Genomic DNA, 20,434 nt, shown 5'->3' on the forward strand with positions numbered 1-20,434 from the left:
ATATATATACTTTATAGGGTCGGAAATAAATATTTCGATGTGTTGCAAACCGAATGACAAAATGAATATACCCCCATCCTTCGGTGGTGGGTATAAAAAGAACAAAATTGTGTAGTTATTCTGCTTTTGAACATTAGAATTCTTTTATCTTAGCTTTACATCAAGTGCTGCCATTGTTGTTCGTATCCTTGGATATGCGGCTGTTCAGCGCTTGTTCCTCTATGTTTGGTAATGCCAATAGCATCAGTAGGAATGACCATCGTCTGTCACTTCTTTTTATTGGTTTCATCTCGGTGAATGAAATAAATGCAGCTTTTGCAGCAATGTCCACCATATTATAAAACATGACCAATGGCCAGGGGTTTGTTGAGCGCTTGCATATATAAGTGCCAAGCATCTGGTCCATTGTATCAACGCCCGATTTGTTGGAGTTGTAATCCAAAATAGTAAACGGCTTCTTTATCCATGTCCACACCGCAAGTATAATGTTTTGTAGACAGCAAAATTACCGCTTTGTTCTTCTTGAGCACATATGAACATTGAGCTCTTGGTTGCCCAAAAAGTAATTGCGGATTTTTTAAAAGAAAGTAAATGCATTTTTAATAAAGCTTAGAATAAACTTTAATCAAATATACTTTTTTTACACTTTTTTTCTAAAGCAAGCTAAAAGTAGCATCTGATAACTGACAGAAGAAAGAATGCAATTACAGAGTCACAAGCTGTGAAAAAAATTTGTCAACGCCGACTATATGAAAAATCCGTAATTACTTTTTGGGCAACCCAATATATCGCCTACGTTGAAGCCAAACAATGTGCTGTTGACAGGACGCGTATGATCTTTTTCGGAATTTCCGAGGCACACATGTCTTATTCGAGTGCACTGCTCCAATATATGCGGTTTTTTCCTGATCAAAGTACTTGAAAAATGTTGTGAAAGAATTGTCGGCAATAATTGTGCGGCCTGTATTCAAATATCTCTCCGATATTTGAAGTACAACATTCTGCCCTCGATTCACCTCTCATGCCTGATCAGGCAATTTCCCAGAGTAAATCATTCCTTTGGCAGTATAAAATGATTTTGAGTCGCACAGCCACCATATTTTTATGCCGTATTTGGTAGGCTTCGATGGAATGTATTGTGTGAAGCGGGTGCGGCCTCTGTATGGGAATAACTGCTCATCAATGGTCACTGTTTCACGCGGAGTGTAAGCTGCTGTCAAGTTAGACTGCAACATTTGCAAATTTCATCAATAGCTGCAGTTTTGCTGTAGATTTGTCGCTGCTGTCGCATATTTGCATTGTCGAGTCTAGGGCATTGTTTTATGAACTTTATACGATCTAATGATAATGCAGCTTTATATATTGGAAAGCGCGTTGGGCCCCATAACTCTTCAAGATGTTCACTATTAGATTTAGTGAGTCCAGCATACAAAGTAACAGAAACATGGCGTAATAAGTCGTCTAACTATCTTTAGGGCAGTAACCCAGCAAAGTCATATTACCGGGTAAGTCAGTGGGTAACCCGAAACAAGATTCTGTAACCACTTGCTAGTAGATATATCCGCAATAATTATCAACATGGGCATGACGTTCAAGGAAAGGTGCATCCAGAAAAAGTCTCAGTTTTATGCGGTTTATGGACTGGCGGCATCATTGGACCGTACTTCTTCAAAGACGATGTGAATCGTAACGTAACTGTGAATGGTGAGCGCTATCGTGAGATGATATCTACTTTTTTTTTGTCCAAAATGTAAGAGCTTGACTTGCATGAAATGAGGTTTCAACAAGACGGTGCCACATGCCACACAGCACGCGTAACCATGGAATTATTGAGAGGCGAGGAATTATTGAGAGGCGTTGAACATTTTTTTGAAATGGCCGCCTAGATTGTGCGGTTTAATGCCCTTCCCTTATTTTTTGTGGGATTATGTTAAAGCTCATGTCTATATAGACAAACCCGCTTCAATTGACGCTTTGGAAGACAACATTCAAGCATTTATTCATGAGATACCGGCCGAAATGTATGCCAAAATTGGATTAAGCGGTTGGACCATTTGAGGCGCAGTCACAGTCAAGATTTGCATGAAATAATCTTCAAACAGCAGACACAGTAATCTGCAGACACAACAAATGGCAGCGGCATACTCCACTCGACTGACCCAACTGCTTGATGAAAGCACTCCTTGTTCCGATGATATAATGGCGCAGTGGCAAACTATTGCCCACTCCATGGAAAATGCCGCGAAATCCGTACTTGAGTACCGAAAGCCTCCTCCAAAAAACCCATGGTACGACCAAGAGTGTCGAGATGCTACTGAAGCCAAGAATGCGGCATATAGAGCAACCCTGCAATCAGTAGCAACGCGCCAGATGAAGGAGAGGTATCGGGAGAAAAGGAGAGAGGAGAAACGTCTATTCGGCAGAAAGAAAAAGGAAATGGAAAGACGTGAGTACGAGCGAATTGACATGTACAGCAGTCAGAATGAAGTCCGGAAATTCTACCAAAGAATTAAACACCAAACCGATGGCTTTGGTGCAGGCACATCCTCCTGCAGAGACAAAGAAGGAAATCTGGTAACTGACACAGGCAACATGCTGAGGATATGCAAAGAACATTTTACCCAACTGCTAGTGTCCGATGTTGGCGGCGAAGAGGATACCGCAGAACCAATCCCTGATGATGGTATAGAATGTTAACCTCCTAGTCAGAATGAGGTCCACGTAGCAGTAACCCGACTAAAGAACAACAAGGCAGCAGGAGACGACGGGTTACCCGCTGAACTATTTAAGGCCGGAGGCGACACGCTGATAAGGCGTATGCATCAGCTTATCTGCGCAATCTGGCTAGAAGAACGCATACCCGATGATTGGAACCTCAGCATGCGGCTTTAGACCAGGTAAATCCCCCCTAGACCAGATATTCACACTGCGCCAAATCCTGGAAAAGACCCGAGAAGGACAAATCAACACCTACGATCTCTTCGTTGACTAAAAAGCCGCCTTCGATACTCCTTTACGTTCAAAGGTATTTCAAGCCATGTCTGAGTTTGGTATCCCTGCAAAATTAATAAGACTCTGCAGGATGACACTTGCTGATACGCGTTCCTCAGTAAGAATAGGAAAGAATCTCTCCGAACCATTTAATACCAAACGAGGTTTCAGACAAGGAGACAGCCTCTCGTGTGATCTCTTTAATATCCTGCTGGAGAAGATTATACGAGATGCAGAAGTGAATAGATATGGCACACTAATCACAAGAGAGCACATGCTACTCGCCTATGCCGACGATATCGATATCATAGGTCGGTCGCCGGAAGTAGTAACTGCAGCCTTTGAAAGAATCGAAAGAGAGTCAGTGAAAATGGGTCTGGCAGTAAATGGAGATAAGACGTAATGGATGGTTTCCACTCCCAAAAAGCCTCGTACAACCGAGCAGATAAAGAACATGGAAAAAGTTGGGAACCACAACTTTGAGATAGTCAGTAACTTTATCTACCTCGGCACCGCCGTAACCGAAACGAATGACACCAGTTTTGAGATAAAGCGAAGAATAATACTGGCAAACAGATGCTACTTTGGACTATGTAAGCAGTTTAGAAACAAGGCCACCTCTCGACAGACGAAGACTACACTTTACAAGACACTGATACTACCCGTGCTGTTATATGGTTCTGAAGCATGGGTACTTGTAAAAGCAGATGAGGCAGTGCTTGAAGTATTTAAGAGAAAGATTCTTCGTAAAATATATGGACCAGTTTGCGTTAACGGAGAATATATGCGACGCATGAACCACGAGCTGTATGAGCTGTATGACGACGATAGCATAGTTACACGCATCAAAATACAACGGCTGCGTTTGCTAGGTCATGTTGTCAGAATGGATGAAGAAGCTCCAGCAAAGAAGTCTTTTGAAGGCAAACACGGTGATACACGCAAACCTGGAATACCAAAAGCCAGATGGAAAGATCGAGTTGTGGGAGACACCTCGAAACTTGGTGTCAGAGATTTTAGAATGAGCGCAGAAGATCGAAGCGCTTGGAACGCTATTCTACGTTCGGCTAGTGGAAGAAATATTCTGTCATAGCCAATTAAAGTAAAGTAAAGAATCTTCAAACAGCACAACGAAGGGCAGAACTCTTGAACGCTGTTGCAAAACAAAAGCGTGCCCTACACAATACTCAATAGTCGTTGGGTATGTAGAGCACCTTAATCAATTTTGACAAAGGTGTTGATGAAGAGACATGGCGATCCACCATGCCAGCCAAAGAGTTTTGATTAATAACACACACTTGCCCAACTTTTATAAGTTCTTTACAATGCTATTCTTTGAATAGAAATCATTGAGTATAATCTCGAGCGAGTTCGAAAAATCGCGAAAAGATTATAAAGCTCAAAATAAAAGAGCGCAAACAGACATAGTTTGTTTGAAGCCAGAGATACTGAAATTAAAATCATAGAAAATTGTTACATAATATGCTTGTCAATTTTTTTTACCTCGCATATTTGCTGATTATTAATCAGCCAATTGTAGAATTCATTTTAAATTGACTGCAGTTTTTGATTATACAAACTGTCTACCAGCATAACCTGCACCATATGAAGCCAATTTCACATTTATCTCCATCGATCAAGTCTTCACAATATGGGAGATATTGTTATCGGCCTATGTGTCCCAATTTGGAGTGTGTTTTTATGATATCAATACAGTGGCTTCTTATCTTCCTGTCTTTTTTTTCTTACATGCCCAGAATTGAAAGTATAAAATATTTTTAATATTGTCAGCAGGTGTTAGTCTTATTTTGCTCGTTGCCATAGAAAAAAACCGCAATTTGAAATGAAATTTGTGATTTTTTTAACAATATTGGCTGTAATTGGCTTTGCCAGTGCCTCTGAGGATTGTGCAGGATGTCCTGAGCCAATGGATCTGGAGGAAGCCAAGCAGATACTGGATGAGACATTGTTCATGTTGGATTCTCTGGATGGCCCCCATTATACGTATGCATAATGTCCAAGTAGCTTAAAGTATAGCATAACGATTTTTTGTTTCCTCCTAGGTCAGGTATGATTCATGAGGCTACGAAACAAGTTGTTGCTGGCATCCGCTATACCATTAATTGTGATTTAATTGAAAATGAGAATAAATTCGACACCTGTGATGTTGTAATCGTTAAAACACCATGGCTGGGAGAAACCGAAGTTACTTTCAAATGTCCAAATCAAGAGGACAATGTCAAGTCTTACCATGACTGAGGTGTACCGGATATGTGTGTTTGAAATGTAAATAAAACAGAGAAATTCATTTGAATTATTGTTTGTATATGGATATAGGGATTACCTTAGTAATGGAGCATTTGCCTTATCTTTAATTGAACAAAGTTAGGTAGCTGTGACCTTGAGTAGTTAAACTATATAAGATAATCCTTCAAGCATTGTGAACTAACAGTTGTATTATTGTAGCGTCAGACCAATTGCACAAGTGTAAAATGAATTCGTGACGCGGCCACCGGGATACTTTTTTGCAAAAACATGAGTTTGATATTCATGCCTAGTGAGGTCGTCATTGATGCCTAGGTGAGGTCGTCATAATGAATAAAGAAGCTTCAATGGAGAACTTTTTTATACCCACCACCATAGGATGGGGGTATACTAATCTAGTCATTCCTTTTGTAACACCTCGAAATATTCGTCCACAACCCCATAAAGTACATATATTCTTGATCGTCTTGACGTTCTGAGTCGATCTAGCCATGGCCGCCTGTCCGTCTGTCTATTGAAATCACGATAGAGGTAGAACGCGTAAAGCTAGTCGTTTGAAATTTTGCACATATGCTAAATATCGATGTAGATCGTTGAGGATTGCAAATAGACCATAACGGTTCAGATTTACATATATAGCTCCCATATAAACCGATCTCCAGATTTGACTTCTTGAACACCTGAAAGCTGCAATTTTTGTCCGATTTGGCTGAAATTTCGCATGTAGTGTTCCGCTATGACTTTCAACAACTGTGTCTAGCTCCCATATAAATCGATCTCCCATATAAACCGATTTGACTTCTTGAGCCCCTGGAAGCCGCAATTTTTGTCCGATTTGGCTGAAATTTTGCATATAGTATTCTTCGGCCAACTACGGTTCAAATCGGTCTATAACCAGATGTAGCTCCCATACAAACCGAACGCCCGTTTTGATTTCTTGAGTCCCTACAAGGCTTAATTTTTCCCGATTAGGATGAAATATATTTTTAAATGGCCGCCCCATCCTCCAAAACACCCCTCAAACCGGTCATGTTTGCCGACTATGGAAAAATGGGGCTCAAATGAAAGGTATTTTGGAGTAGACCATGAATCTTACCACAATAATAACCCCTAAATAGGCCGTATTTGGTCACCAAGACAATTTGGGTTTTCAAGACAGTGGAGCTCGCTATTTATAGTTTTTAGGGCCCATACCCCAAACCGGACATATTTGCTGGCTTTTGCAATAAGGGTTTAAATGAATGGTTTTTGAGATAAGAAAACGAATTTGATATCCAATGGCAATATGGGGCTCAGATAAATTACATACATATATATGAGAATAGAGCACTTTGCTGATATATTTTCAGATTTTCAGGGCATAGTGTTTGGGGGATCACCCCACTCCCCAAAACACCCCTAAATCGGGCATATTTACAGGCCATGTTAATGTGGGGCTTAAATTAAAGGTTTTGGGGGGCAGAACAAGAATTGATACGCACTTTCGGTACCAATTTTCTGGGGGTCTACCCCTTTCGTAAAATACCTCACAAACAGCAATTTTTTACTGAGCATCGCAATATGGGGCTCAAATTAGGGTTTTTAGGAGTTGAATACCATGTATTTAGGGCATCACCCCTTTCCCAAAACACCCCCCAAAGGATACAAATTTTTCAACCATGCCATTATGTGGATCATTAGAAAACGAATTTGTTAACCAACTTTGGGGCCATGTGTTTGGGGGACGCCTCATCCTGTAAACTCCCCCAAAACCAATGGCAATATGGGGTTTAAATAAATGGTATTTGGGAGAAGAGCACGATGTTTATATTTTTCAGGGCCAAGTGTCTGGGGACCAACTCATCCCCGAGAACACCACTAAATCAGACATAATGAGAATATCGGGCTGAAAAAAGGTATTTTAAGAATTGAGTACACCTTAAATTCGTAGACCAATAAAGATCATGTGGGATTCAGATTCAGGCACTTTTCATTAAAAGCTTTTTAATTGTCGAAAATAAATATAGAAAGGAAAATTTTACCCCATATAAAGTCAGAGAAGGCGCAGCGGAGCGGGCCCGGTCTAGCTAGTGTGAAAATAAAATCAAGAATTAGCAAATTTTACATATTTTGGGCAAAAATGATAAAACAAGTTGACTCAAATATTTGTCTAATCTGAACGTACCTTTACTTATCTCGAGCTTGACTTTTACACTGACATGTCTACTTTTAAGCTGTTTCCTAAACTTTGGCTGTAATCAGATCATTGTTTTCTCCAACTCCAAATATTTTGAATTTTGTTGTTGGCTTTTGTGCAAAAGCCAATGACTTCACCTAATTCCCTTATTAGCAAGTTACTTGACGCTCAATAGGTTAAACAAATAGGGTTTGGAAATAAAGAGGTTGTTAATAAAACCACTAAAAACTATCTACCACTGCCTTTCTTTCAATGCCCAAAACTTACGACCCCAGCAAATGGTCAGTTAGTATTCTTTGGATATTCAAACAATCGACCTGTGTTAACTGCGCAGTTGTTTAGTGGTGAAAGAAAAATAGAAATGTTGACGGCATTAGTTCTAAGTTTTGTGATCATTTTACCCAGCACCTGTTGCGGACAGTATTTGGACAATTGTGGGTTGGTAGGTATGCAATGACTGACACTTTACGTGCTTGCTTCATGGTTGATGGATTCTTTTGTGTGAATGTGATTCAGAGTGGTTATCGGATGAGTGTTAAAAAAGATTTGACTGGTATGGCTCTTATGGCTGCTGAACATCAACTGCGCACGGTTTTGAGGAAATTGGCTGAAAGTGATGAAGGGCCAGACTATAGGTGGGAAATTTTTATGAAAAATACATTTTGTTGGTATATTATTTTTTGTTATTTACAGAGTTGGCATCATTTTTGGTGGCACTGAACAGCTGGTGGCAGGTTCTCTAAAAACTTTAATTGTAACCCTAATGGATCTTAATAACTTGAAACATAACTGTGAGGTGGATCTATGGACCCGTCCCTGGCTGACAGATGGCACAGAAGTAACCATACGCTGTGAATGCATGCGGACGTTGTTTAAACATGTCGATTATTGAAAATCAGTGGGAATGTTATTTAGAATAAAAATTATTGAGCTAAAAACTTGAATCGGACACATCCCCTTTGTTCCATAATTGGTTGTCCATGGACATATTTGAATAGAAATTGTGGCTAGTGAAATTTTTTAATTGTGTTGATGTGTAAAAATTTTAAAAACAAGCTAACTTTGGCTGGGTCCTTGGATTGGAGGATCGCAGATGGATATTTCAAAGTTGTTTTACAAACAATGGGAAGAGATTAGTATTGGGGTTTTCAATAAGATCGCTACAAAAGTTTTTTTTTAATAAAACAAAAACGTTTTGTGGGTATCAATGGAATTCTTTCTGTGAAAGTACGTTCGATGCCATTATGTATGGAACTCGATTTCTTTTGCATGGCCACTAGGGGCACGCTTGCAGAAGTCCAGAATGGCAGCCATATTCAAATATGGTACGATCTGGACGATATCCAGGAAAAAGGTGTAGAGGTCTATCAAAACTCACTGTTTCAAATTCCATCAAAATCGGATGAAAAATGCTCTTCTTAGGGGCTCAATACTATACATCGGGAGTTCGGTCTCTGTGGCAGCTATATCCAAATATGGTCTGATGTGGAGGATATTCAACAGAAAGATGTAGAACGGTACCAAAACGCACTGTTTCAAATTTCATCCAAATCGGATGAAAAACACGATTTTTATTGGCTCAATACCCTATATCTGGAGATCGGCCTATATGGCAGCTATATCCAAATATGGTCCGATCTGGACGATATCCAACAAAAAGGTGTAAAGGTTTATCAAAACTCACTGTGCCAAGTTTCATCGAAGTTGGATGAAAAATGATCCTCTTCTGAGCTCAATACTCTATATCGGAAGATCGGTCTGTATGGCGGCTATTGTATATCCGATTTGGTTCATATTCAACAAATAGGTGAAGGGGTCCTCCAGAACGCGCTGTTCCAAATTTTATCGAAATCGGATAAAAAAATTTTCTTTTTATAGTCTCAATGCACTATAACGGGTGATCGGTCTATATGACAGCTATATCCAAATATGGTCCTATCTAAACCACATTTAACAAGAATGGGTAGGGGTCTACCAGAACTCACTGTGCCAAATTTCATTGAATTCGGGTAATAAATGGAATAAATATTATGGCCTTAATAATCTATATCGGGAGATCGGAGGTCGATTTATAGGGCAGCTATATCCAAATATACTCCGATCTGGACCACACTTCACCGAAATGGGTAGGGGTATACCAAAACTCACAGTGCCAAATTTCATAGAAATAGGATGACAAATTACCAATTTATTGTCTCTAGACTTTAAGTCTGGAGATTGGTCTATATAGCGGCTATATATAACTAAATTCCGATTTTATGAGATCAGAATCATCCACACTTTTCGTAATATTTTTTTATACCCAAGATATCTGCAAAACTATTAATACCCATCTTTTGGGTATAAATGGGTAAATACCCGGGTATTTACCCAATTAACCGGGTAAATACCTTTTGGGTATTTACCCATAGCCCTGCTCAAGTAATGACAAGGGTTAAGAGGAAATCCTTCCTGCTGACTTTAGAGAGAATCAGTAAACAAATGAGTACTTCATTGCAATATTAGTCCAAATCGGACTAGCTATATGGGAGCTATATCCCAATCTGAACGGATTTTTTAAAATTTCAATAAGCTTCGTCTCTAAGCCAAAACACGTGCCTGTATCAAATTTTAAGATGATCGGACGAAAATTGCGACCTGTGCTTTGTACACAAATTAACAAGGGCAGACGGACAGACATACAGACAGACAGACGGACAGACATACAGACAGACAGACAGACGGACAGACAGACGGACAGACAGACAGACGGACAGACAGACGGACAGACAGACGGACAGACAGACGGACAGACAGACGGACAGACAGACGGACAGACAGACGGACAGACAGACGGACAGACAGACGGACAGACAGACGGACAGACAGACGGACAGACAGACGGACAGACAAACGTATGGACAGACGGACAGACAGATCAAATCAATCAAAAATTCCCGAAATACCCCATTCTGGCAAAGATGATTGCAAAGTCGGCGTTTTTTAGTAAATGTGCTGTGGAGGCTACAAATATTGTTAAGTGCAAACAAATTTTTGCATGGGTTTTGGAGACACATGAAGTAAGAAAAGTGAAAGCATGCTAAGTTCGGCCGGGCCAAATCTTATATGCCCTCCACCATGGATCGCATTCTTTGGCCGATATTTCTACATAGACAAACAAAGGATAAGAATTGCTACGCTATTCAGGGCCATACTTGGCTCAGTTGTTGATGGTCAAGCAAAAACACTTCATGAAAAATTTCAGCCAAATCGGATAATAATTGCGGCCTCTATCGACTCAAGAATTTAAGATTCGATACCGGTTTATATGGGAGCTATATCTGGTTTGAACCGATTTGAACTATTCTTCGCACTGTTGTTGATTATCAAACCAAAACACATGATGCAAAATTGTGCGCCCTCTATCGGCTCGAGAAGTCAAGATCCGAAATTGGTTTATATAGGAGCTATATCAGGTTATGAACTAATTTGCGCCATACTTGACACAGTTGTTGATGGTCAAACCAAAACACATCATGCAAAATTACAGCCAACTGGGATAATAATTGCGCCCTCTATCGGCTCAAGAAGTCAAGATCCGAAATCGGTGCCATACAGTTGTTGATGGTCAAACCAAAACACTTCATACAAAATTTTAGCCAAATCGGATAAAAATTGGGCCCTCTAGAGGCTCATGAAATCAAGATCCGAAATTGGTTTCCGAAATCGGGAGCTATATCAGGTTATTAACAGATTTAACCATACTTGACGCAGTTCTTAAACGTTAGAGCAAAACACCGATTGGCTAAGCGTACCTCAAGCGGACTTTTCTGTAGAGCACTATCCAGCAAAAAAATTTTGGAAATCTTACCACAAACGAAGATTTGTAATCCACAACAAGCTTTGACCAAGAGTCTTGAAATTTTTACACGATCTCGCTAACACCTCAGTTCTAACCATTCCAAATTTCAAAGACATATCTCTACCCGTTCTCACATGCCACTATGCGCCGTTTGGACTTAGCAATAAGAAGTAAAAATGTGCCAGGTACGGCCAGGCCGAATCTTGAGAACCCACCAGATATAGACTAATCCGCAGCCCAAACACCTTATTTAGAAGCTATAGCAGAGGCACGGACGGAACTCCCTCTCCCCTATGGTGGAGGGCATAAAAAGTAGGCTACTTATTATTGAGCCAAAAAATCAATCGGAAAGCACTCATAGATATGCCCGAAAACTTTCCTCAGTTCCTTAATGGAATGTTGTTGGGGAAAAAATTTTTACAAAATCTCAGCCAAATCGGACAAAAACTGTGGCTTGTAAGGACTCAAGAAGTCAAATCGGGAAATCGGTTTATATGGTAGATATATTAGGTTATAGATCGATTTGGGTCGTACTTGGCACAGTTGTTGGAAGTCAAAAATAGGGGAAAAAATTTTTCCATATAGTGATGGGTATAGAAATTAGGCCCGGATTTTCTCCCCCCCACAAATATCATTTCTACGCCCATGGGTAATAGCAAATTGTTCGAATTCAGCCTTTCTAACATTGCAGTCTAACGTAAATTCTCTTCCGGTCATTAGCGTAAAACCATTGAATCAATGGTGATAACGTGTTTCTAAAAATTCACACAATTCATATTCCGTTTGTATAAATTTAAAAATTTCCAAACAATGGATTAAAACACACAAAAATCTATTGTAATTAGATTTTTTCAGTTACGCGAAAAATTTTTAACGCTTTTTACATTTAGTACTTATACTCCGTCGCAGTTAACATTTTGCAGCGTAAATAAAAAGCGGAAAAAATAATTCAATAAAATTTTTCTTAAAAATGTTTACAAAAGTGATATTTTCTTGTGCACTGGTGACAATCGTTTGGAGTTTCTTGTCAATAGCAAGAATTGTAAGCGAGAATGTAAAATGTAATGCCAAGCGCCATGTCTTAATGAGTTTTGATTTTCATTTTTTTAGAGTGCTTTGTGTATTTATTCGGAACGCACGACATGTTTAACTGATGTGAGTAATTATTTTATTGATAATTTTAAATGCAAACAATTGCCGTATCGATGTCTAGTATAACAAAATATTTACTATAGAGTGAAGAAAACAAATTATAATACAAATATTGCTGGGTGAACAAAAAATAGTCCCATTCGTCGGAAAAGTACCTTTCGTGGGAGAGAAAATTTAAAATAAGGGTAGTGTAATAGCTGGAATAGTTAATAAAAATGTTTGTGTTATCATTGATTCCCTAACATTCATACAGAAACCAGTAAAGAGGCATTAACTTCATCATCATATCTTAGTTCATTATCGTATTTCAAAAAAATCCGATGGAAATGTAAAATTCTTTAAACCGTTGTAGTTATATCAAAATTCATCAAAGTCGGGTAATAAATAAGCCATTTATGGGTGAAAGACTGTAAGTCGGGAGATCTAATACAACTCAACGCACTAAATTTCAGCAAAATCGGGTAAAAAATACGTAATTTATGGGCGAAAGACCTTCAATTGGGAGACAGAAATATACAACTACATATATATAAATACGGTCCGATCTGCACCATACTACGCATGGACGAAGAAGAGACTAATACAGCTCACTATGCCAATACAGCTATATGGAATATATATCATAAAAAGGCATTTAGTTCGGCCGGACCGAACTTTGGATACCCACCACCTCGGCAATATATGTAAACCAACTTTCGTCAGATTCCGGTGAAAAATGCATACCTAATGCCCCATGACAGCTACATCAAAATATATATGTTCCGATTTGGACCAAATACTAATAAGTACAAGTCATTGTTCTAGTGTGTATAACAAAATACTGGTCTTTGCAGTAGCTATATCTAAAAATAAACCGATCTGAACCATATACGACGCAAATGTCGAAAAGCCTAACATGAGTCACTTTGTCAAATTTCAGTGAAATCGGATGCTAAATGCGCCTTTTATGGGACCAAAACCTTAAACCGAGAGATTGGTCTTTATGGCAGCTATATTGAAATCTGAACCGATCTGTACCATATTGCAGAAGTATGTGGAGGGGCTTAACTTAACTCACTGTCCCAAATTTCGGCGACATCGGACAATAAATGCGAATTTTATGGGCCGAAAACCTTAAATCGTCAGATCGGTCTATATGGCAGCTATATCCAAATCTGAACCGATCTGGGCAAACTGAAGAAGGATGTCGAAGGGCCTACACAACTCATTGTCCCAAAATTTCAGCAAAATCGGATAATTAGTGTGGATTTTATGGGCCTAAGGCCCTAAATCGGCGGATCGGTCTATATGACAGCTTTATCCCAATCTGAACCGACACTGTCCCAAATTTCAGCAAAATCGGATAATAAATGTGGCTTTTATGAGCCTAAGACCTTAAATCGGCAGATCGGTCTATATGACAGCTATATCCAAATCTGGACCGGTCATGGCCAAATTGTAGAAAAATGTCGAAGGGCCTAACACATCTCACTGCCCCAAATTTCAGAAAAATCGGATAATTAGTGTGGCTTTTATGGGCCTAAGACCCTAAATATCCAAGTCTGAACCGATCTTGGCCAAACTGACGAAGGATGACGGAGGGCCTAACACAATTTCATTGAAAGTTTGTTTGTTAAGGAAAATTTTATAGATATTTGGCCATTTGGGGAAATTTCATTGAAAATTGGTCTTTGGGAAATATTTATTGAATTTTTGTCTTTACTGAAAATTTCATTAAAATTTTGTATTTGGGAAAAATTTTATTGAAATTTAGATTTTAGGAAAAATTTCATTGAAATTTTCTCTTTAGAGAAAATTTTAGCAAAATTTTGTCTTAAGGGAAAATTTTATTTAAATTTTCTGTTTAGGGAAAATTTCACTTAAATTTTGTATTTAGGGAAATTTCATTGAAATTTTGTATTTAGGGAAAATTTTATTAAAATTTTGTATTTAAGGAAAATGTCACTGAAATTTTGTCTTTAGAGAAAATTTCATTGAAATTTTGTCTTTAGAGAAAATTTTATTGATATTTTGTCTTTAGAGAAAATTTCATTGAAATTTTGTCTTTAGAGAAAATTTCATTGAAATTTTGTCTTTAGAGAAAATTTCATTAAAATTTTGTCTTTAGAGAAAATGTCATTGAAATTTTGTCATTAGAGAAAATGTCATTGAAATTTTGTCATTAGAGAAAATTTCATTAAAATTTTGTCTTTAGAGAAAATTTCATTGAAATTTTGTCTTTAGAGAAAATTTCATTAAAATTTTGTCTTTAGGGAAAATTTCATCGAAATTTTGTATTTAAGGAACATTTCATTGAAATTTTGTATTTAGGGAAAATTTCATTGAAATTTTGTATTTAGGGAAAATTTCATTGAAATTTTGTATTTAGGGAAAATTTCATCGAAATTTTGTGTTTAAGGAAAATTTTATTGAAATTTTGAATTTAGGTAAAATTTCATTGAAATTTTGTCTTTAGGTAAAATTTCATTGAAATTTTGTCTTTAGGGAAAATTGGAAAGAAATTTTGTCTTTAGGGAAAATTTCATAAAAATTTTGTCTTTAGGTAAAATTTCATAGAAATTTTGTCTTTAGGTAAAATTTCATTGAAATTTTGTCTTTAGGTAAAATTTCATTGAAATTTTGTCTTTAGAGAAAATTTCATTGAAATTTTGTCTTTAGAGAAAATTTCATTGAAATTTTGTCTTTAGAGAAAATTTCATTGAAATTTTGTCTTTAGAGAAAATTTCATTGAAATTTTGTCTTTAGAGAAAATTTCATTGAAATTTTGTCTTTAGGTAAAATTTCATTGAAATTTTGTATTTAGGGAAAATTTTATTAAAATTTTGTATATAAGGAAAATGTCACTGAAATTTTGTCTTTAGAGAAAATTTCATTAAAATTTTGTCTTTAGAGAAAATTTCATTAAAATTTTGTCTTTAGAGAAAATTTCATTGAAATTTTGTCTTTAGACAAAATTTCATTAAAATTTTGTCTTTAGAGAAAATGTCATTGAAATTTTGTCTTTAGAGAAAATTTCATTAAAATTTTGTCTTTAGAGAAAATTTCATTGAAATTTTGTCATTAGAGAAAATTTCATTGAAATTTTGTCATTAGAGAAAATTTCATTGAAATTTTGGCTTTAGGGAAAATTTCATTGAAATTTTGTCTTTAGGTAAAATTTTATTGAAATTTTGTATTTAGGTAAAATTTCAATGAAATTTTGTCTTTAGGGAAAATTTCATAAAAACTTTGTCTTTAGGGTAAATTTGATAGAAATTTTGTCTTTAGGGAAAATTTCATTGAAATTTTGTATTTAGGTAAAATTTCATTGAAATTTTGTCTTTAGGTAAAATTTCATAGAAATTTTGTCTTTAGGGAAAATTTCATTTCCTAAAGAGAAAATTTCATTGAAATTTTGTTTTTAGAGAAAATTTCATTGAAATTTTGTCTTTAGAGAAAATTTCATTGAAATTTTGTCTTTAGAGAAAATTTCATTGAAATTTTGTCTTTAGAGAAAATTTCATAGAAATTTTGGCTTTAGGGAAAATTTCATTGAAATTATGTCTTTAGGTAAAATTTCATTGAAATTTCGTCTTTAGGTAAATTTTCATTGAAATTTTGTCTTTAGGTAAAATTTCAATGAAATTTTGTTTTTAGGTAAAATTTCATTGAAATTTTGTCTTTAGGTAAAATTTCATCGAAATTTTGTCTTTAGGTAAAATTTCACCGAAATTTTGTCTTTAGGTAAAATTTCATCGAAATTTTGTCTTTAGGTAAAATTTCATCGAAATTTTGTTTTTAGGAAAAATTTCATTTAAATTTTGTCTTTAGGAAATATTTCATTGAAATTTTGTCTTTAGGGAAAATTTCATTGAAATTTTGTATTTAGGGAAAATTTCATTAATCTTAGTTTTGTTTCTAATTGTATTTAGTTTAAGTTAGGTTGAAAAGAGGATGCAGGTATGAATTCGCCCCATGCTACTATGGACATACACCTAATTTTTCTTTAGGAAAATTTTCATTTAAATTTTGTCTTTAGGAAATATTTCATTGAAATTTTGTCTTTAGCGAAAATTAATTACAAGTTTCCCCTTAGAAAGTTTTTTTAAATTTAATTTTTTTCAAATAGTACCTCGACATTGGTAGCTTTAAAATTATTTTTTGGGAAAAATTTCTTCGATATAATGTTGAAAGGCGTTTAATATATGCTTATTTCTCGCGGTTTTTTATGCTGTAGTGTATGCTCTGGAGTATGCTCTAGTTTGTCTTAAATATGCATGTTCGGAATTTTTAAAAATTTTAGGTAAATTTGTATTCAAATTGTACAAACATTTGCAAAAAAACATTTGTCCCCCAAAAAAATCGAAAAACATCTGGATAAATACAACAAAAATTTTTCTAATATACTTAAGTTCACCATATCATATTCTCAAATTTTAAAATACTTAATGATATGAAATATAAAAGAATCACAAGTGTTCCTTGTATTCATTAGTTATTCTTGAGCTATAGAAGTGGCATTATCTGGCGAATATGAAGTTAGTCATTATATTTATTTTGGCAACCTTGGCTGTAGTCAATGGTTTTATGTGTGCTGGTTGCCCATCCCAAATGGATCCAGAGCAAGCTAAAGAAGTTCTCAACAATACTTTGAACAAGGTTGCTACCCTGGGTGGACCTAACTATAGGTATTGTTATTGATTTTGAATTATTTTGTTTGGATTCTCCCAATAATTGAATTACCATATTTTTATAGCGTGGGAAAAATCTACACCGCCAGTTCTCAAATAACTTCTGGAGTCAAGTACCGCATGAATGCTGATTTGCTTAATGATTCCAACCAATCCGTGGGCTGTGATGTGGTCATTGAAAGAACCGCTGCAACAGGCATCACTAAGGTCACCTTTAACTGTTCGAACAGGGGTGTCTTTAAAATTTCTTATTGAGATGGGAGAAGGAGAAACTTTGAAAGAATAAAAAAAATCAAATTTGGCCTTTTGAGAATATTTCGATTAAATTTCAATGAAATGTTGCCTACAAAAAACGTTGTTCATACAGGACAAGTAAGAGCGTGCTAAGTTCGGCCGGACCGAATCTTATAAACCTTCCACCAAGGTTAGCATTTGTCGAGTTCTATGTGCGGTATCTCTCATAACAAAATACCTCATTTAGGCAAACAGAGAATAATGAATAAGAACTGTTATGCTATTGGAGCTATATCAAAATATAGGCCGATGCGGACCATTAATGAATTGAATGCTAAACATTGTAGAAGTCATTGTGTAATGTTTCAGTCCATTCGGATAAGGATTGCGCCTTGTAGGGGCTCAAGAAGAACTATCGGAAGATCGGTTTATATGGGAGCTGTATCGGGCTATAGATCGGTTGAGACCATATTGGTCGCATATGTTGAAGGTGTTGGGGCAAGCCGTTGTACAAAATTTCAACCAAATCGGATGAGAAATGCGGCCTCTAGAGGCTCATGAAGTCAAGACCCAAGATCGGTTTATATGGCAGCTATATCAGGTTATGTACCGATTTACATACCATACATAGTACAGTGGTTGGAAGTGACACCAGAAAACCACGTGCAAAATTATAGCCAAATCGAATAATAGTTGCGCCTTCTAGAAGCTCAAGAAGTCAAAACCAAGATCGGTTTATGTGGCAGCTATATCAAAACATGGACCGATTTGAATCATACTTTGCGTAACTCTTGGAAGTGACACCAAAACACCAAGTGCAAAATTTCAGTCAAATCTAGAGAGTCATGAAGTCCAAGACCCAAGATCGGTTTATATAGCAGCTATATCAAACCATGGACCGATTTGACCCATTTGCAATATCCCAACCGACCTACACCAATAAAGTGTATTTGTGCAAAAATTAAAGCGCCTAGCATAACTCCTTCGAAAGTTAGTGTGTTTTCGACAGATAGACGGAGGGACATGGCTAGATCGACTTAAAATGTCATGACGATCAAGAATATATATATTTTATGGGGTCTTAGACAGATATTTGGAGGTGTTTCAAACAGAATGACGAAATTAGTATACCCCCATCCTATGGTGGAGGGTATAAAAATACTCAAATTTCCTCTGAAGAGAAATTACTGAAAATTCTACTTAGAGAAAAGATTACAAAAATTTAGTCCTTAGACAAAACTGGCCGAATCGGGCCAGCTCCGCTGCGTCTTCTTTAACTCTCTAATATCTTTTTAGGGTAGGGACTCTTCGCTCTGAATGCGGATATCGAATTCGTCCCATTGTAGCCTAAGACGCTGAGCGCGTTTGAATTCTGGCGAGAACATCGGACAAAGCGGTTTTTATCGCCTCTTAATGTTGGCGACATTTGCGAGGTACAATGCCATGCATGGTCATTTAAAAAAATTTCTCCAAATAGTTGTCGCACTGCAGGACGCCATTCGGACTCGGCTACAAAAAAACTCTAAACTTGAATCGGATAGCACTCATTGATGTGTGAGAATTTGCCCCTTGTCGGTTCCTGGTGGTAATGTTCTTCCTAAGGGTAATTTTCTCATTAGGGGAGGGATGGCATCTCAGACATTTCGACTCAAATATGGATATCGAATTCGTGCTGCACTTCCAAATCTCTTTAATTTGAGCCCCATATTGCCATGGTCGGTAAATATGAATCGTTTGGAGGGGGTGTGGGGCTGAGGCCGCCACCGGCACTTTGCACTGAAATTAAGGGGGCGGGGGGGCGCTGGGTACTTCGACCCAAATTTTAATACCATATTCGTTTTCTGGTCACCAATACCTTCCATTTTATACCCTTATTGTGCCCATCGGACCACTTTCGGGTGGCGTTTTTGGAGGGTTAGGGTTCGCCTCCACCCGGTATCTAAAAATTATATGGCCTATGTTTCTTTCCAGACAAACGTACACAATCTATGAAAATTTTAAGAACATTGGTTCAGCCAAGTATCATATAATCATGACCTCCCGTACTTCGATCTGATTTTGTATGCCAGATTCGAAATCTAGTCCCGAAAACCTTTCATTTGAGCCCCATATTGAAACGAATGTCCAATATGTCTGTCTGGGATGGGGTGACCCCCTATACTTCGTCATGAATTTTTAAGCCAGATTCGTTATCTACTCCCACATACTTTTCATTTGATACACATATTGTAGTTATCGGTCCACTTTTGATTTTGGGTGGTGTTTTTGGGATATGGGGGAGGGTCCGCCACCTTACGTTATTAATAAATTATAAACCCTATTTCTATTTCCTGACCATATTCGCAATCTACTCCCGAATACCTTCCATTTGAGTCCCATATTGTCATGATCGTCAAATAAACCTATTTAAAGGGGTTTTAGGGCTGGGGCGGCCCCCCAGGTACTTGGACCCAACTTTTATTATGAAATTCGTACTCTACTCTAAAATACCTTTGAATCCCGTATTGTTTCGATCGGTCCACTTTTATTTTTGGGTAGTACTTTTGGGGTAAGGGGGAGGATCTGCCCCCTCCCGTTATCAAAAAATTATATAGCCTATGTTTCCTTGCAGGCCAATCCACACAATCTGTGAAAATTTCAAGGTAATCGGTTGAGCCGTTTTTGAGTCCATACGGAACAAACAAACAAACCGACAAACAAGCAGAGAGAAAATTTCTCTGAAATTTCGTCTTTAGAGAAAAATTTCACTGAAATTTTGTCTTTAGAGAAAATTTCGCTAAAATTTTGTCTTTAGAGAAAATTTCACTGAAATTTTGTCTTAAGAGAAAATTTCACTGAAATTTTATCTTTAGAGAAATTTCACTGAAATTTTGTCTTTAGAGAAAATTTCACTGAAATTTTGCCTTTAAAGAAAATTTCACTGAAATTTTGTATTTGGAGAAAATTTTACTGAAATTTTGTCTTTAGTGAAAGTTTCACTGAAATTTTGTCTTAAATGAAAATTTCACTGAAATTTTGTCTTTAGTGAAAATTTCACTGAAATTTTGTCTTTAGAGAAAATTTCGATGAAATTTTGTCTTTAGAGAAAATTTCGATGAAATTTTG

General features: G+C 36.9%; 4 protein-coding genes across 6 annotated transcripts in view; all 4 read left to right on the forward strand.

Moving 5' to 3' along the window:
* Positions 1-4,794: 4,794 nt before the first annotated feature.
* On the forward strand, positions 4,795-5,270 carry LOC106092471 (sarcocystatin-A). The gene is made up of 2 exons (XM_013259344.2): positions 4,795-4,995; positions 5,055-5,270. Exons 1-2 carry the CDS (start codon positions 4,835-4,837, stop codon positions 5,248-5,250), a joined length of 357 nt encoding a protein of 118 aa, XP_013114798.1. The 5' UTR covers positions 4,795-4,834; the 3' UTR covers positions 5,251-5,270.
* A 2,523-nt stretch (positions 5,271-7,793) lies between these two features.
* On the forward strand, positions 7,794-8,324 carry LOC106092466 (sarcocystatin-A-like). Its single transcript, XM_059361480.1, has 3 exons — positions 7,794-7,874; positions 7,949-8,067; positions 8,126-8,324. Exons 1-3 carry the CDS (start codon positions 7,794-7,796, stop codon positions 8,322-8,324), a joined length of 399 nt encoding a protein of 132 aa, XP_059217463.1.
* Positions 8,325-12,117: 3,793 nt separating this feature from the next.
* Positions 12,118-20,434, forward strand: part of LOC106091784 (uncharacterized) — a 90,879-nt gene continuing 82,562 nt past the window's right edge. The window contains exons 1-2 of the mRNA XM_059363074.1: positions 12,118-12,315; positions 12,384-12,428. Coding sequence (XP_059219057.1) covers positions 12,244-12,315; positions 12,384-12,428 — 117 coding nt within the window. The 5' untranslated portion in view covers positions 12,118-12,243. The remainder of the gene's footprint in view (positions 12,316-12,383; positions 12,429-20,434) is intronic.
* LOC106092469 (sarcocystatin-A) lies at positions 12,521-17,410 on the forward strand. 3 transcript variants are annotated; one of them, XM_059363075.1, is made up of 3 exons: positions 12,521-12,610; positions 16,900-17,092; positions 17,161-17,410. In XM_059363075.1, the coding sequence occupies exons 2-3, from the start codon at positions 16,938-16,940 to the stop codon at positions 17,348-17,350; spliced, it is 345 nt and encodes a 114-aa protein (XP_059219058.1). In that variant the 5' UTR covers positions 12,521-12,610; positions 16,900-16,937; the 3' UTR covers positions 17,351-17,410. The 3 variants fall into 3 exon arrangements, with proteins under 3 accessions (XP_059219058.1, XP_059219059.1, XP_013114796.2); XM_059363076.1 differs by having other exon boundaries at positions 12,570-12,642; XM_013259342.2 differs by lacking the exon at positions 12,521-12,610 and adding an exon at positions 12,660-12,834.

The sequence above is a fragment of the Stomoxys calcitrans genome, chromosome 2 (genome assembly GCF_963082655.1).
Source record: "Stomoxys calcitrans chromosome 2, idStoCalc2.1, whole genome shotgun sequence".
In the NCBI taxonomy this organism is placed as follows: Eukaryota; Metazoa; Arthropoda; class Insecta; order Diptera; family Muscidae; genus Stomoxys; species Stomoxys calcitrans.